At 39.7% G+C, this 17,780-nt stretch overlaps 1 protein-coding gene across 1 annotated transcript in view; it reads right to left on the minus strand.

The window, feature by feature from the left end:
- Nucleotides 1-17,780, minus strand: part of LOC103038474 (teneurin-1) — a 382,057-nt gene that overhangs the window by 11,445 nt on the left and 352,832 nt on the right. Inside the window, exons 25-30 of the mRNA XM_049484363.1 lie at nt 16,890-17,256; nt 14,724-15,234; nt 11,814-11,986; nt 5,696-5,931; nt 3,509-3,802; nt 405-792 (exon numbers count right to left, since the gene is read on the minus strand). Of these exons, the coding sequence (XP_049340320.1) occupies nt 405-792; nt 3,509-3,802; nt 5,696-5,931; nt 11,814-11,986; nt 14,724-15,234; nt 16,890-17,256 (1,969 nt within the window). The remainder of the gene's footprint in view (nt 1-404; nt 793-3,508; nt 3,803-5,695; nt 5,932-11,813; nt 11,987-14,723; nt 15,235-16,889; nt 17,257-17,780) is intronic.

Below are 17,780 nucleotides of genomic sequence, written 5' to 3' on the forward strand. Positions count from 1 at the left end.
TAAAAATTGATGGCTTGTGATCATACAGTATATCTTTCTCTTGATTATTGTTTCAGAGGTTTTCAGAGGATTTGAAACTCATCATTTTTAAGTGGTCTCTTATTTTTACCTGTTTTTTTCAGCGCTTCTCTAAGCTAATTGCTTAGTTCTCCAAGTCTACTTGGCTTTTTCATTTTTTTTTTCCACAACATAAATAATAAATCGAGATCTGGCGTCGCCATTTGTTTCAAACTTGCCTTGAAGGTATGAAAATAATTCATGCTATGTGGGGTCCCAATTCATGAACATGCACATCAAAAAGAAAGCAGGCGCCGAAAACAAAGGATAAATAGTCTCCGGTGATGTTTCTTCGCTCTAAAACGCTGGAATTTAAAATAAAGGCAGGGACCGAGAGGAAAGCCCACCTGTTTGTCTGTATCTGATGGTGCAGACGAAGCCGTCGTGCATGAGGTGGATGGTTTTGATCATGCCGGACGAGTCGTCGTAGGTGAAGGTGACCAGGGTGGTGTCGTAAATGATCTCGGAGAGGCGGGCCTGCTTGGTGTATTTGTAGAGCACCCGCCTGCCCGTGCCCAGGTACAGCATCTGCAGCAGACGACCGTCTCGAGCGAAGTCCTGGATGATGGAGGCCTTGCTGTCTGGAGGGCTGTATATGTTCCTGTAGTAGCCCACTGACAGCATTGATTGCAGGCTGTGACGCACCATGCTGGGCATGGTAACGGCCAATAATCGGTCTGTCTGGTCGTACTCAAAGATGTATCTGCGCTGGCTGTGCAGCAGGAGCATAACAGACTGTAGATACAGAGCAGAAACACCATTAGAAGTTACTTGAGGGAAAGCTTTACTGATATTCAGGCAGCTTCAAGAAAAACATGCAGCATCTGGCAACAAAGCATGGGCCCTATTTTAGCGATTTATAGCGCATTGTTCAATTGTTGATCGTGCAACTGGATTTAGGGAGTATTTGTGTGTCTTTGGTATTGTGAGGAACGCCAGCAGTTCATTTAAAAGAACAGCAATTTTATTCTTTATTCTGTTTTTCTGTTGAGTTAAAAGTCAGGATTGTGTGTTTAAAATAATATCATTGAAATAATCTGGGTATCGGGGGCGATTAACACAAAAGTAACGCAATAGTTTTATAGTGGAGTAACTATTAACTATGACTAATTACTATTTCAAAGTAACATGCCCAACACTGCCTATAGGAATGGACTCTGATGATTGACTGTTTTGACTGTTGTCAGGGTTTTAATCAGTCAGTGAGGCACCTGTGTTTTCCACTGCCAAAATAGCAACAAACCATAAATGTACCTGAACACTTCACCTCACTTCCAGACCACCATGCACATCAGTGTAGATTTATTTTCCTAAACTCAGATGCTATTTTAACAGCGTGGGCACAAGGGTTGAAAGTAGACTGTTGACGGGGTGTAAGATAGCAATGAGCATTGCGACACACCTTGTGCAGGCCCATATGATTAAAACAATGACACATTTCCAAAGTTGAGAAAAAAAAAAAATATATATATATATATATATATGATTAACCCCTTTTAGAGATAATAAGTAATTACTAGAAGAGTAATTACTAAAAATGTACTAAAGGTACTATATTTCTATATTTCGAAGAGTTACTTCTACCATGCCCACTTAGAAAATGGGGATATTAGGGCATATTAGATGGAGATATTGTATTCTAATGGAAATGCAGTTTGAAGTCATCTACTCCTGTGGTAGGTATGCTAGATAGGGTATTTAATGGTGTTTAGAGCTATATAGAGCATAGCCAAACAGCTTTCCCATCTTCCAAAGAAAGACTACAGGTGGTCTGTAGTTGTATATAGTTGTAGTTGATGGTGTTAAATTGTAATATTTAAAACATCCACCCAAACTGCCACACATCTGGCATTTTTTAGCATTGAGTGTCTGTGTGAGGATCTCAGGAAAAACGTTAGCCTGGAGCTAGCCTAAGAGCTAACCTAAGAGCCTCACAAGCACCTAGCATGTGTTTGCTTCATCAGAGCTTCATATCTGAGCCATTTCTCAGGGTAAGGATGTTAAGAGCATAAGTATAGACATTTGGGTGGGTGTTTTAAATACTCCTTCTGTTCAAGTGAAATTCTCAGATTCTTTAAAAAAAAAAAAAATTAAGCCTTTGAACTGATATATATCATCTCCTTCAAAAATTGGAATGTCTAAATGATCAGTTTCTCTATTTCAACAACAAGTATATGTTTCTTAAAGCAGAAAAATCTGAGTTTTTTCTTCCTGCATCAAAGTATTAAAAGGTTATTCAAGTTTAAAGACGTTTCGGCTGTAGCAGGTACACTTTAATAGATTCCACATAAAGCCTAAATACTGCAGCTAATCAAACCTTTAGGCTGTTATTACTTATCCGAGTCAACAGAAAGAACAAAACACATCCCGGCACTGTGGAAAAAAAAAGTCAGCAGCAAGAAGTTAACATAATTATTCTTTAACTTGTATTGTATTTTTACTACTATACTACTATTTTTCGCACTATATGGCGCACTTAAAATCCTTTAATTTTCCCAAAAATCTACACTGTGCCTTATAATCTGGTGCATCTTATGTATAAATCCTACCAATCAGGTATTAAGAAGCAGTAAAGCCATTCCACTGAAGTACAGAGTTATACAGGAGTTTCAGTGAAGTTTCTCCAGCACTAAAACTGGAGCAGCATTAGCATTAGCCACTAACTGCACTAAACGATAGCTCTTTCGCAGTTCAGAGGTGAGTATTATCGGACTGTAACCTGCTGCTAAGTCTGGCTAGCACTGCTTGAGCAGCATTAGCATTGGTTGCTAACTGCGCTAAGCACTAGCTCTTATATTGGGTATATTGGATTGTAATCTGTGAGTCTGTGAGTACCATGTTAAAACAAGCCGCTAAAATGTGTTAAAACGCTAAAACGAACTGCTAGCTAATATCGCTCTGGCTTACAGAAACACTCAGAATTCCTCAGTGGAGTGCTGTCGGGCAGCATTTACTAATGTTAACCGTGGCTAACGCTAGCGGTTAGTCATTATTGCTAATGCTGCTGCACCCAGCCTTAGTTGAAATCTGAAAATCTAAGCTTACTGTAAATAAATGGAAGCAATTTTCTCACCCAAATAAACAGTTTTCACCTGCTGAATAAGAAGGAAAACATGGCGGCACCCCTGTTCCTTACTAGTGTCACACAATGAGCCTCATAATCAATCCAGTGTGCCTTATTAAATGATAGTGCACCTTATAGTGCGAAAAATACGGTATTTTCTCATGATATTCAGCAGAGACTTATCAGATCATTCTAAAGGAAGTATGACTCATTTCAAACTTATAAGCATAAGATCTGTACTACAATATAAAATACCCTAGAATTTTCCGTTAGCATTTCCCATACGAAAAATATGCTATAACAGAAAATATGAATACTCTATATGATCTGTAATAATAATGACAAAACAATAACAAACAAGCGAAAAAAAAAAACTAATAAAAGTACCTTTTCCACGAATGAGTAGCTCCAGATCTTGCCGTTGATCCATGCCCTGGACACCACCCTGCCGTTATCATACTCCAGTCTTTCAGACCAGTTTCCTCGCTGGATGTTGGTGACGAGGCCCGCGGCCGAGTAGGTCACGTTCACCTCGTTGTATTTGCTACTGGGAGACCACAAAATGGGCCGGCCCAGACGATCGTACAGAATCCTGAGGGTAAACTTGCGATGGTCATCATAAATCTTGCCCACACGAGTGGCCTGGTCAAAGTCTATGGACAGCAGATTTCTGTTATGAGCCTGATGGTGGAAACAACACAAGGTTAGGAGACAAAATAAAAATTAGACAACCAGAAAATATAGTAACATTATATATTAAGATTTAACCTCCTAGGACCTAGGACATTTTGGGTTGTCTAGACCACAACACAAAATCTTGTTCTACATAGGCCTGGTGTCCTCGTATGAGGCCATTTTACTGTCACCTAGTGGTAGCAGAAGTTACATATTCGTCATTTTCTTCAGAAATCTAAATGAACAGTAAATACAGTTATGTAAAAAAAATTATGTCTTTGTGTTGAAGCAGCACTTAAAATGAGCCATTTTGCTCAAAGGGGCGCAGTTGTTATTTCTACATTTACTTTTGTTTTTCTCATGCTGCTGTTTTCAGGCATATCATTTTTTTGCACATTATTACCAATTGCAACTTTATTGTGTTCTTTCGAAATTTTAAACTAAAGTCCTCAAATGTGGACATAATTTTTTCTCAGGAACCACATCATGGAAAAAGGCTTGTACTCAGTTAAATAATGTCTATCACATATCAGATGATATTTGAGAGGTAAAATTTGTAAAAAGTTTCACAGAAAGAAAGATTTACAGAAAGTGTGTAAGAACTCTGTCATACCACTGTAAAATATATTTTTTTTTTTACAAAAAAGCTATAATTAAACAATAAAAAATAACCACAGGGGTAGGGAGAAAATACAGCTCTGGAAAAAAAAATGAGAGAACGCTTCAATTTCTCTGATTTTGCTATTTATAGCTTTATGTTTGAATAAAATGAACAATGTTGATTTATTCTAGAAACTAGAATTCCAAATAAAAATATTGTCAAATAAAAAAGATTCAGAGATTACGAATTCAGAAATCTATATTTGGTGGAATAACCCTGATTTTTAATCACAGTTTTTTTCATGCATCTTGGCATCATGTTCTCCTCCACCAGTCTTACACACTGCTTTTGTATAACTTTATGCTGCTTTACTCCTGGTGCAAAACAAAAATCAAGCAGTTCCTCTTTAATTTGTTAAAATCAGAAAAAGAAACTTATCATTTTTAAGTGCTCTCTTTTTTATTTATTTTATTCCAAAGCTGTACATGATAGGCAGAGAAAAAACAATATCCTTACATTTGCATTGCATCTCATTGCGTTTCTTTTTTTAGTTTTTAAATGTCAGCAACTTATTCTTTCCATCTAATGAAAGTGGAACTGATTGACATTTGGGCGCTTTGTCATTTTCCTTTTCCATTCGAGAAAATGTGATCAATCTCAGAGGCCTGTGATGTTCTTGATGATTTTTGACACTTATGACATTAGAACAGTGTGGGGACGCGGCTTAAAGGTTTTGGTTCCACTTTGAAATAAGACTACCTTTATAAAGGGATTATAAATAGTTTACAATTAGTTTATTAATGGTTACTAATTAGGTTGTAAATGCTTTAAAGATCATTAATAATCAGTTATAACACATACAAAGAGAGGGCAACAATGACCTGTTGTTTGCCAAAAAGTGAACTATATCACACAGCCACCTATATTGTTGCCGTTTTACGTATGTGTTATAACTGATTATTCATGATTTTTAAGGCATTAACAACATAATTAGTAACCGTTAATAATAAAACTAATTGTAAACCATTTATAAACCCTTTATAAAGGTAGTCTTATTTTAAAGTGGTACCAAGTTTTTTTCCTTCATTTTTTTTATTCTCTATGTTGTGTAAAGGACACTTAGGACTGGTTGAGACTTTTTATTTTTTTCTGAGCCTTGTCTTTTTCTAGTCAGACGGCGTTGTTGCCCACAGAGCTGGTGGTCTGTGGTTTGGTAGCAGACGTTGATGATGCGTCAGTGTGGAAGGCAGTTTGACACGGACCACCCAAAGCCCCCCACCCCACCAGACGATGCTTACCCGAAGCCTGCGCTCGTAGGCCGTGTGGTTGCTCTTGGCCTGCTCTCGTCTCTGCCTCCACTCGATGAGGCTGGGGCTGTGCTCGCTGGGCAGCGTGATGTTACACTTGCTGACCGACGGGTTGACCGCTCCGGCCGTCAGGTGCGGCTCCGTGCTGAGGGCCACGTCCATCCCGCTCGCAAAGGTCACGTGGAAAGAGCCGTCCGAGCTCACGCGGTACGTGTTCTGAGCATGATCTGCAAGAAAGAGTGGTTAACTTGTGAAAAACTGTGGTCCCACACTTAACTGCTCTCTCAACTGTTGCACTTTACAAACACAAAGGTGAGACTTTCTCTGTAAGACACCCTAGATCTTCTTTTCTTTCTTCAGTGCTTCTCTTTGCCACTTTGAGTTGTTTTTTTTTTTTTTATGTTCCTGCATCAACCAGCACCAGTTAACACATTGTCAAGCCTGGAAGACAAACTGCTAAAAACCTGCCACAAAAGTATGAACAAGTGTTTCCTGTTTATGTCGATTTTTTTTTTCAGCATGAAGAGGGGGTCTGCTGTTTCACACCTCTGCAAAATGTTCTCATAGGTTGAAACCAGAGATCTGACTCTTTCTACTTGAATCACGCGAATGTATGGGAGAACTGTCCTTGTGAATTTGACCTGTTCATATAAAAAAATATATATATACTGTCCAAACATGCATTCAAAATAGTGAATCACAAAAATGAGAGAATATCATTGATAAGATTTATTTCAGTAATTCAGTTCAAAATGTGAAAAAAAATAATATAATGTATTACGCACAGAGAGTGATCTATTTTAAGCGTTTATTTATTTTACTGTTGATGATTATGGCTCTAAAATGACATGGGTGTCTAAACCATCACTGATTTTAAAAACTTCACACTACATATACTGTACATAGCATATACAGGGGTTGGACAATGAAACTGAAACACCTGATTTAAGAGCACAATAATTTATTGTGGTGACAGATCAATTCTGCGTGATTTGATCAGCCGTGGTTTTATGTTTTTTTGATACAATCCGGGTTAGCACCCGAACATCCCTTTCAGACAGCTTCCTCTTACAGCGTCCACAGTTAATCCTGTTGGATGTGGTTGGTTCTTCTTGGTGGTATGCTGACGTTACCCTGGATACCGTGGCTCTTGATGCATCACAAAGACTTGCTGTCTTGGTCACAGATGCTCCAGCAAGACGTGCACCAACAATTTGTCCTCTTTTGAACTCTGGTATGTCTCCCATAATGTTGTGTGCATTGCAATATTTAGAGCAGAACTGTGCAAAACTCTTACCCTGCTAATAGAACCTTCACACTCTGCTCTTACTGGTGCAATAATGTGCAATTAATGAAGATTAAACACCAGGCTGCTCCAATTTATCCATAAAACCTCCCACACTAAAATACAAAGACAGGTGTTTCAGTTTCATTGTTCAACCCATGTATATGAACTGTATATAGCATCGCCATATATTCTTTTTTCATGAAACCTTCTGCATGTGACCTATGTACATTGTGTACCTAAGAAGAGTCAGTATACAGTCCACCACATCAATATATATATACATGACCTTAATGAAGTCATGGATGTGGTTTGAGAGGTTTGAGAAAAGTGTGTGGGCTCGCAACTACGGAAATGTTTTAGTGTTAGCTCTGTGGCATACATCCAATGATTTTTTTTTACATTGTAAATTTAATATTGAAGACTATATTAATAATTATATTCTTTATTTACATTTTAGATTCTTCTAAGTATCAGATTTATCTTTGAGGACAGATCTGTACACTCTTGTTGAGATTTTAATCTCAGTATCTGCATGAGGGAGAGTCACCTGGAATAGTTTTCTCAGTATCTTTAAGGAAGGAGTTTCTGGAGGTGCTGAATTTTTTTAGTTGAGTTGCTGCTTTTCCTTCACGCTGTAAAGCTTCAGCTCATCCCAATTAAATCCCCTCAAATCACCATCTCAGTTCATCAGATTAAATCAGGAGATTAATGTGGAGGACTAACACTTTTTTTATTTTAACTGTTTACTACATAATACCATATGTGCCCTTATTTTTTTGTTTGGTTTTCATGTCTTCAGTATTAAACTACAATGTAGAAAATGAATTAAATAAAGAAATAAAGAAAAGAAAAACACTGAATGAGATGGTGTGTCCACACATTTGACTGGTACTGTGTATATATATATATATATATATATATATATATATATATATATATATATATATATATACCAGCATTTGCTCGCGGAAAATGCAAACGTCTGCCTGAGGCTAACACTGTTTTTCAGGTCAAGCATCGGGACTGGAGTTGCCAATTTCAATAACTGCACAAGTGTCAAAACAATCGTGGGTGGCCCACAACACCTATAACTGTTACACACAGTACCAGGCACTCGCTGAGACTGGTCATTTTGTCGTTAAGCCATTAATACTGAAAATACATTTTTTGTTGCACTATAGGATGCATTTAAAATCCTTTAATTTTCCCAAAAATAATTAGTGCACCTTATAATCCGGTGCTCCTTATATGTATGAATTCTACCAGTCAGGTATTAAGGAGCAGTAAAGCCACTCTGCTGAAGTACAGAGTTATACAGGAGTTTCAGTTTAGCTCTCTAGCCCCAGGACTGGAGTAGCATTAGCATTAGCCGCTAACCGCTATTTCCTCATTCAGAGATGAGTATTATTGGACTGTAGCCTTCATGTTTACCGTGTTAAAACAAGCTACGTGGGACGAACCGCTAGCTAATATCAGCCTTGCTTACTGGAACACTCAGGGTTACTTGTGGTTAGCCAGTGGTTAGCCGCTAATGCTAATGTTCCAGCCTTAGTGCTGAAGAAATCTGGAAATCTAAGCTTACTGTAAATAAACAGAAGAAATCTGTGTAGATTAACATCCAGCACTCGTTTAAAACAAAACTTTTTAATTACAGTTTTGTTTACTTAGCTTAGCTTTACTTAACCTAGTAAGCTATCCACCCAGCAGTGAGACCTCCTGAAATAGTTAGTTATAAGTTCCTTATAGTGTCTTTTAAAATGCAACTTAATAATCCGGCGCTTTACAATAAAAAACACTTATCTTGATTTTTCTTTGTCGATTTTTGGTTTACTACATAATTTAAACAGACAAACTGTCCCTCCTTATGACATTGTGCCAAAATTTCTTGATGAACGGACCAATAGAAACTCTTCAAAATGACCTGAAACATTACATTGACTTCCATTGAAAGTTTACAAGGTTTTTTTTTTTCTCTCTCCTGTAAAGTTGCCGGTAAAGTGTTTTTTTTTACTGGACAGCTTCGATATATATATATAATAAAAAAATAGACCAGAAAATGTACAGAACTTACTGAAGTGCGCTTTATAACACTCTACGCCTTATAGTGCGAAGAAAAAAAATGAAGATCTGTTATATACTGTATGTGAACAAATTCAACATTCAATGTTAAGACGGCACGGTGTTCTCCTGCGGAAGTAAATCAGTATTCAGAACAATGTTGTTTAATTTGATTTGAGAAAGAGAGAGAGAGAGAGAGAGAGAGAGTCAGGGGGAGCAGCGATAAATGATTAATGAACATAAATAAATGATTTTTCTAATAAGAAACAAATCAGCAGCCATGTTCGAAATGTCTGCTCATAAATGACAATTCAATTAGCCTTTTATGAAATATACTGTTACATGCAGCGGCGTTATATATATACTGTTACATGCCGGCTATATATATATATATATATATATATATATATATATATATATATATACAGTTGTGGTCAAAAGTTTACATACACTTGTAAAAAAACATAATGTTATGGCTGTCTTGAGTTTTCAATAAGTTCTACAACTCTTATTTTTCTGTGATAGAGTGATCGGAACACATACATGTTTGTCACAAAAAACAGTCATAAAATTTGGTTCTTTCATAAATTTATTATGGGTCTGCTGAAAATGTCACCAAATCTGCTGGGTCAAAAATATACATACAGCAACAAAATTTGTCAATTTTGGTGATGTAGCGAGTTGTGTCAATCAAATTAGCTTCATGTCATGGCCTCTTCACTTCTTGTAAGTGATTCTGATTGACTACAGCTGTTGACTTCTCATGAGCCCATTTAAATAGGGCTCATTTGACCCAGTGATTAGACTCAGCTACAAAAGCTACAATGGGAAAGTCAAAGGAACTCAGTGTGGATCTGAAAAAGCGAATTATTGACTTGAACAAGTCAGGGAAGTCACTTGGAGCCATTTCAAAGCAGCTACGGGTCCCAAGAGCAACTGTGCAGACAATTATACGCAAGTATAAGGTGCATGGAACAGTTGTGTCACTGCCACGATCAGGAAGAAAACGCAAGCTATCACATGCTGCCGAGAGGAGATTGGTCAGGATGGTCAAGAGTCAACCAAGAATCACCAAGAAGCAGGTCTGCAAGGATTTGGAAGCTGATGGAACACAGGTGTCAGTCTCCACAGTCAAGCGTGTTTTACATCGCCATGGACTGAGAGGCTGCCGTGCAAGAAAGAAGCCCTTGCTCCAGAAAAGGCACCTTAAGACTCGGCTGAAGTTTGCTGCTGATCACATGGACAAAGATAAAACCTTCTGGAGGAAAGTTCTCTGGTCAGACGAAACAAAAATTGAGCTGTTTGGCCACAACACCCAGCAATATGTTTGGAGGAGAAAAGGTGAGGCCTTTAATCCCAGGAACACCATGCCTACTGTCAAGCATGGTGGTGGTAGTATTATGCTCTGGGGATGTTTTGCTGCCAGTGGAACTGGTTCTTTGCAGAAAGTAAATGGGATAATGAAGAAGGAGGATTACCTCCAAATTCTGCAGGAAAACTTAAAACCATCAGCCCGAAGGTTGGGTCTTGGGCGCAGTTGGGTGTTCCAACAAGACAATGACCCAAAACACACATCAAAAGTGGTAAAGGAATGGCTAAACCAGGCTAGAATTAAGGTTTTAGAATGGCCTTCCCAAAGTCCTGACTTAAACCCCATTGAGAACATGTGGACAGTGCTAAAGAAACGGGTTCATGCAAGAAAACCATCACATTTAGCTGAACTGCACCAATTCTGTCAAGAAGAGTGGTCAAACATTCGACCTGAAGCTTGCCAGGAGCTTGTGGATGGCTACCAAAAGTGCCTAGTTGCCGTGAAAATGGCCAAGGGACATGTAACCAAATACTAATGTTGCTGTATGTATATTTTTGACCCAGCAGATTTGGTGACATTTTCAGCAGACCCATAATAAATTTATGAAAGAACCAAATTTTATGACTGTTTTTTGTGACAAACATGTATGTGTTCCGATCACTCTATCACAGAAAAATAAGAGTTGTAGAACTTATTGAAAACTCAAGACAGCCATAACATTATGTTTTTTTACAAGTGTATGTAAACTTTTGACCACAACTGTATATATATATACACTAAGAAAAGTAAGTACAGATTTGTACTTAAAAGAGTATAAAGCTTGTTGCTGGGGCTGTATCTTATACTGAGGTACAAAAAAGTACCTTTCAGTGAAAGTCCTTTTTTGTACCCATGGTTTTTGGGCCAGTAAAGATTATAAAGATTATAAACATTATCATCAACTAAATATGGGTCAAAAACTTGGTGATCCAAAATTGTCTGGCTTTCAAATAAAAAATGTGCAATTAAAATATATATTGTTTATTAGTACAGTGATACAGAATACTGAATGTACCTTTTGGCTGCAGGTTAAATGGTACAAATTGGTACTTATTGCTGTTAGAAATTACTTTGTACTTCAGAGGGAACAAATCTGACCCTGTAAAGACCAATATTGTACCTTTGAGGGTACAATTATGAAGAGTGTACCTTTGACTACAAAAAAGTACTCATATCGTACCTCTGTTTTTTAGTGTGTAGTGTATATCTGTAAAAAAACAAGAGCAGTGCAGTGCAGTGGATGGGTATAAGGAAATGAGGATATGAACGCTTGAGAGTACGTTGCGGTGGTGGTGGTGTTGTACGTATGGCCGCGAGGAATCCAATCTGCTTCTAAACAAAGCAACCGGCAATACCCAGCAGGATTCAGGCAGAACCCAAAGTCATCAAGGCGGAGCGGCGGAGAGACGTACCTTGGCGGAATGTGAAAATGGTGTCGGAAGAGGAGAAGTTGGTGACCGTGACAAAGTTCTCCGAGTTCGAGCTGTCGACTTCCACCCGCACCGACTTCTCCATGTTGCCGTGGAAACTGCTGACTTCTCCGGTCGGAAAGGTGACATTGATGATGTGTCCTTCACTGTTGTACCTGTTCAGACAGGAGCCCTTCTTTACCAAGGGTGTTACCGAGGCAGTGAAGCACAGATCTGATTTATCCGACACAAAAAGGGCAAGCGAGACACTCCATCACGGACTCTGGACCCCTCGGTGAAGGGTCATTTTTAGCTAAGAGACGTATTTTGCTGAGCTGTGGGGCTCAATTACTTTTGATCACTTTAGAGATGTCTATATGTGACTTCTGAGGCCGGTGTCACGTCATATTTCACATATTTCACACAACAGCCGGTCTCAGTGTGTCATAAACAGTTGGGGGTTGAGGAAGGGGAAGGGGAAGAAGAGGAGAGGGAAGGGGAAGAGGAAACAGGGGGGAGGGGGGTGTGACATTATGGAATATGTTATGTTTTTTTTTTTTGTAGGACTTTTTTAGGTGGAGCTGAAGACGCCACAAGATGGCACTGACAGTTCAGTTCACATCACATCCCAGCAGCTCAGCGAATCAGCAGAAGGGGAGCTGGAATATTCTATCAGCAGCAGAGTGATCATAATGCTGCGATTTTACGTCTCTAAAGAGTGACGGATAAAAAGTATGATGCTTTATATTAGTAGTAGAAGAAGAAGAAAAAGAAGTGACGCTGCTGAGAAGATAGATCCTTAGCATGCACTGTGAGAGGAGGCTCAATAAAAAATCTATGAAAAATAAAAAATCATAATCTTCCATCCCCATTGTCACATTGTGTGATGACATATTACACCCATTAAGGCCCAATCCCATTTTATCACATACCCCTACCCCTCTGTTTTGCACGTGAATGCCAAAGGGTAGATGTGTCCCGATTTTTGTTAAGCTGGAGGGGTAGGTTAGGGGAAGAGATAAGGCTTCGTACAGAGATGCACACTTCAAACCGAGGGATATGAGAAGCATTGGTAAGATGGCAGAACAATTAGCACTATATTACCATAGTTTAATGTGTAGTTTCAATGTTTTATGGCCGAATTCTTCATAACAATAATAAAAAAGATGGCTAGTAGATTGCTAGTAGTTTGTCTCAGTAGCTAGCTAGCTAGCTAGCTAACTTTTCCACCTTTAATAATGGTGCAACAGACAGAAGGGGCTGAAGAATTTAAGGCGGAACGGAAAAATGGAATGCCATAAGAAATGGACAATAATAATTTACTTCTGCACCACCTCCTTTCTGAAGACAATAAAGCCCTAAAAGTAACTAGTTAACCAGCAGTAGCAGGAGCTAGGCTACTAAACTTTAGATGGATGCTTGAAGGGTTGTCCCAATTCTTAGGGGAAGGATTTCACCCCTTTCACTAGAAAAGAAGGGGTAGAGGTAAGTGGTAGGGCCAAGGGGTGAAATGGGATTGGGCCCTAATCCTTTCAGACTTAAATTATGTTCTAGTTATGGACAAATTCCATATAAATGCTGTTTTCTATCTGTAATGCACACAAAATCATTTGCACCCTACTTTCCTAACATAAAATGTATATTAAAATAAATCCAGTGCAGTGGGCGGGGCTAAGCTACTGTTTCATTGGCTGGTTAATGAAACAACTATTCTGATGGACAACAACAGCTCTCAATTAGCATTCTAATCTGTGCAACAAAACCTTTGAAACCAGAAACTGCATGATGTCCATTGTAATTGATGCAGGGTCTGGAAGGGTTAAGTATAACATTAGTACCACCACCTAGTTTCTAAACACATTATCCTTTTTTTATCTCCACTGAGCATATTGTAGGAGCACTTTAGAAGTAGTTTTATAATCACAGACTGTAGTCCTGTATCTGATTCTTTGCATACTTAAATAAATAAATTAAATAAATATCCTCCTTTCACACTGTTCTTCAATGGTGAGGACTCCAAACGATAAACCACCACCAAGAATTGTACCTATATATTTTTTAAGAATATAATTCAAGTGTATTAAAATGATTTAACAGTTTTAAAACACATAATTAAATCTACTTAACTTAACTTTGCAGAAGTTATATGAAAAAAAGCACTCAAAAGCACAACCTAATGCTTTTATGTTGCACTTAAATATATAGCTTAATTACAATTATGTATACGTATTAATTTAATGTTTTTTTTTTACTTTTTTTCATGTTAAGTATATTTAAAAAAATATATATACATAAATGTACTTTTCTTTTACAAAGGTTACCAAAGAGCTGTTTTCCTATGGTTCCCTTTTTAGAAACTTGACATGGAGACCCCATAAGGTCAGCCAACATATGGCTTAATCTCTTTAGGTCAAGTCATTATATACTTATATAAAGACGACAAATAAGAATATGTACTTTTTTTTAATAGCGCAGGAAGATTCATTTTCCCGACAGACCACTGAAGTACTAGAGTACAGATTTAGAACTTCTGTCTCTGACTGTCTACTTTATCTTCAAGGTGGAGTATAGCTACTGTAGGTAGGAGTGTCTAAAAACTCCAGCAGCACTGCTGCATCTGATCCGCCGACACAAACACACCAACCATTACCACATCAGTGCTGATATGAATGACCCACCACCCAAATAATAGCTCCAGAACTACAACTACAACGCTCCTATATGTTCAGTGGAGATGAAAAAAATTATGATGACAATAATAATAAACAAGGTGGTCATAATGTTATGCTTGGTTTGTTGTACACAGTGTGCTGTATACATTATGCACCCTTAATGTGTGCTATATGTTTTACGAGCTTTGTCCCTGAATGACCAGCTAAGTAAAGAGTTATTATGTAAAAAGCCAAGCCTTACTCATAGACCGTGGTCCAGGCGTTCTCATCGCTCTTGGTTGCTAGGAGACCGGTGCTGCCGTGATAAGTGAGCTGGGCAATGTCGTGGCCTTGGGCCGAGATCCTCTTAAGAACTCGGCTGTTGCTGACGGTGAGCCAGTGCACCTGGCCCCTGGGTGCTACCAGCCAGAGCGGCAGGCCGTTGGCGTCTCGCCTCACGTGCACGGCGCTGCCGTCGCGGCCAACCACGGCGCTCAGCTGGCCGTCGGCAGAGTAGCTGAAGTTGTACAGGTAGTCTCCGGTGATCAGGTGCTTGGTGTGGAGATGTGTGCCGTTCAGACTGAACATGTACAGCTCCTGGTCCACGACCGAGGCGATCTCGAACAGTCCAGCGGCGTTGGGTTGCGGCCGGTTGGCACTCATGGCACGGATGCGGATGTTGCCCAGGTCGGCGATGTAGAGCGTGCCGTTGGGCGCCACCGCCAGCGAGGAAGGCGCCTCCAGCCGTGCATCGCGGGCGTAGCCTCCGTCACCTGAAGAGATAAAGCAGGAGATCTCAGATAAATCGGAACGCTCTGAGAGACCGGATGCTCGTTTCATCCCCCCGGCATGGCAGGGGTTGCCATTCTCCTCCCTTATCTGAGCTCCACGGTGTGAGCAAAGTTATTAATTTAAGCTGGCTTGAAGGAAAAAAGAAATGTATTCATCAAAAATAAAAAATAAAAAAAGCCTGCTTAGCGTGCACGCAGTTTCAAGAGTGCTTAGTGGAGGGATCGGGGGATGTTTTGATGGGCGGGTGTGTTCTGACAGCAGGCTAGAGGTTTGGGAGCCAATAGGGAAGGAGGCCATCCTCAAGGGACTGCAGTGTGACGGACAGAATGTGTTTGCGCACAGAAGGGAAATGGCAGATGAAAGCCTCCGAAGAGAGTAATCATCTGTTACCAGCATGACATGATGGGAAATATGCAAAATACCCAGGGTGAAATAGTCACTGTTCCACCCTATTGGTTTAGAGAACATTTTAAAACAGTTAAAAAGAATATACACCCTACACAATCTGATTTCAGTGATATGGTCATTTCTTTCAATTCGTCAACTTCTAATTTCTTCTAACTCGCAGGATGGATTTCAGCTTTGCTTCGCCTCCACAGAGCAGAGGAGGTCAAATCGTAACGCAATTTCTGCACATATCAAAGTCAAGTCAAAGTCAAAGTGGTTTTTATTGTCATTTCAGCTATATACAGAGTACACAGTGAAACGAAACAACGTTCCTCCAAGGACCATGGTGCACATGTGTAATCACATATTACACATTACATATTGCGTCCTTGACTCTTAAGAGACCTCCAAAGAGCTATTCGGAGGAAATGCAATTGGTACAAATGGAAAAGCCATTAATAAACTGAAGCCTCAATATCAAATAGTTCCTGATATTCGATTCACGTCAGAAACTTAAAGCAGCAGAATACATTTGGAGCTCTGGAAATGGAATAGATGTTAATGAACACTGCCGTCATAATGAATTCACCCTCGCCACTATAAATGAATAAAGCAATCCGCCATCTAAATGTAGGACATCAAAAGCTCATGAGCAAATCAAAAACAGATTGCAGAAAGATTTAAATTAGGACAAATACATCATCCTGGCCATTACGTTCTCAAATATATATATATATATATTTTTTTTAGCTTTTCAAAGGACACTATCCATTATTTATCGCTCCATCTTGAGAGATACCCGTGAGTTAAGTGAATAATAAATCAAATGATTTTTCAAAACTCCAAATGTAGGCTTGGGCACTTCAGAAGCTGAGAGCAAAGAAAAAAAAACTATCAACAATCTTTTCTAGGAAGTCCCTGGAGTGTTTGATGTTTTAACCATACTCAATTTTGCAGGCAAAAGTAATTATTTTTAAAGCACCATTCATAAATAACACGCAGCTCAAAGAGACGGAAGAAAGCTGCCTCAGTCCCACTGTGGTGGCTGGGCTTTCAGAGCAGACATGCAAGGTAAATTGAAAAAGGCTTAAGACAAATCTGCACTATTATTTTTAAGCAAAAAGTACTTGCCTGTAGGTGTACAAGACTATATCGAATATAAAGCATGTATTTTATCTCCCTGACTGACCCCCTGACTGAGGTTTTGGGACTGATTAGCACGCGGCTAGCCGGGCGTGTGTGCGCTCACCGGAGAAGCAGTCGCAGTTGGGGTCGATCTTGCAGTCGCAGTCGGTGGGAGAACCGGCCACGACAGAGATCTCCCCGTTGGTGGTGACCTGCTGGATGCGGTTGATTTTGCGCTCGTCCGTCTCCGCGATGTACAGCAGCCCTTGATGGGAAACAGCGATGGCCTTGGCCGCCTCCAGCGTGGAGTGGACCGCCGATTTGCTGAGAAGGAAGTGGTCAAGGCCGGGGACTTGGCAGTGGATTGGACGCCCAGCTACGATTCGCACTTCCAGGCTTTCAGACACCTGCAGCACGATGTTGTTGTCCAGGATGTAGAGGGAGTTGTCCATGGGATTGATGGCCAAGTCTGTCGGCCATTCCAGACGCACCTGCACAGGAGAGAAGAGACAGACGTGACCCATTTTTCAAATCCCAGGCAACGTTAGTATGGCAGACCAATTAACTTAACCTGACGATAATCTGACAGCTTCTTTTTAACAGCTCATCAAGCTTTGGACTCACTAAATGAACTCCTAAATTAGCGAAACTGAAATAATGGAATACATCGCCGTAGGTTTTTTTGCAAGTAAAGGTCATTCAACAAACACCAACCTTTTCCACTGTTTACCCAACACTGTCTGCGTAGCACCCTCGCATTCATTCCCTCACCCAAAATGTCAAGTAATAACTGTGATCACTGCCAGTTCCAATTACAGCCTCGCATCATCCGAGCCAGGTAGAGGCTGCGTTAGTGGGAGGTCAGTTTCAACACAGGTGGGCAGGAACAGTTGCGACTGGGGTCCGCTTCCAACAAGATTGACGAGCTCCACGGGCGAATTAGTAAATAAATAGAACATGTTAAATTGCAACTGACAGATTCAATTATTCCATCTGTCAGGAAGGCTGAGGAGCA

The sequence above is a fragment of the Astyanax mexicanus genome, chromosome 10 (genome assembly GCF_023375975.1).
Source record: "Astyanax mexicanus isolate ESR-SI-001 chromosome 10, AstMex3_surface, whole genome shotgun sequence".
Taxonomy (NCBI): domain Eukaryota; kingdom Metazoa; phylum Chordata; class Actinopteri; order Characiformes; family Acestrorhamphidae; genus Astyanax; species Astyanax mexicanus.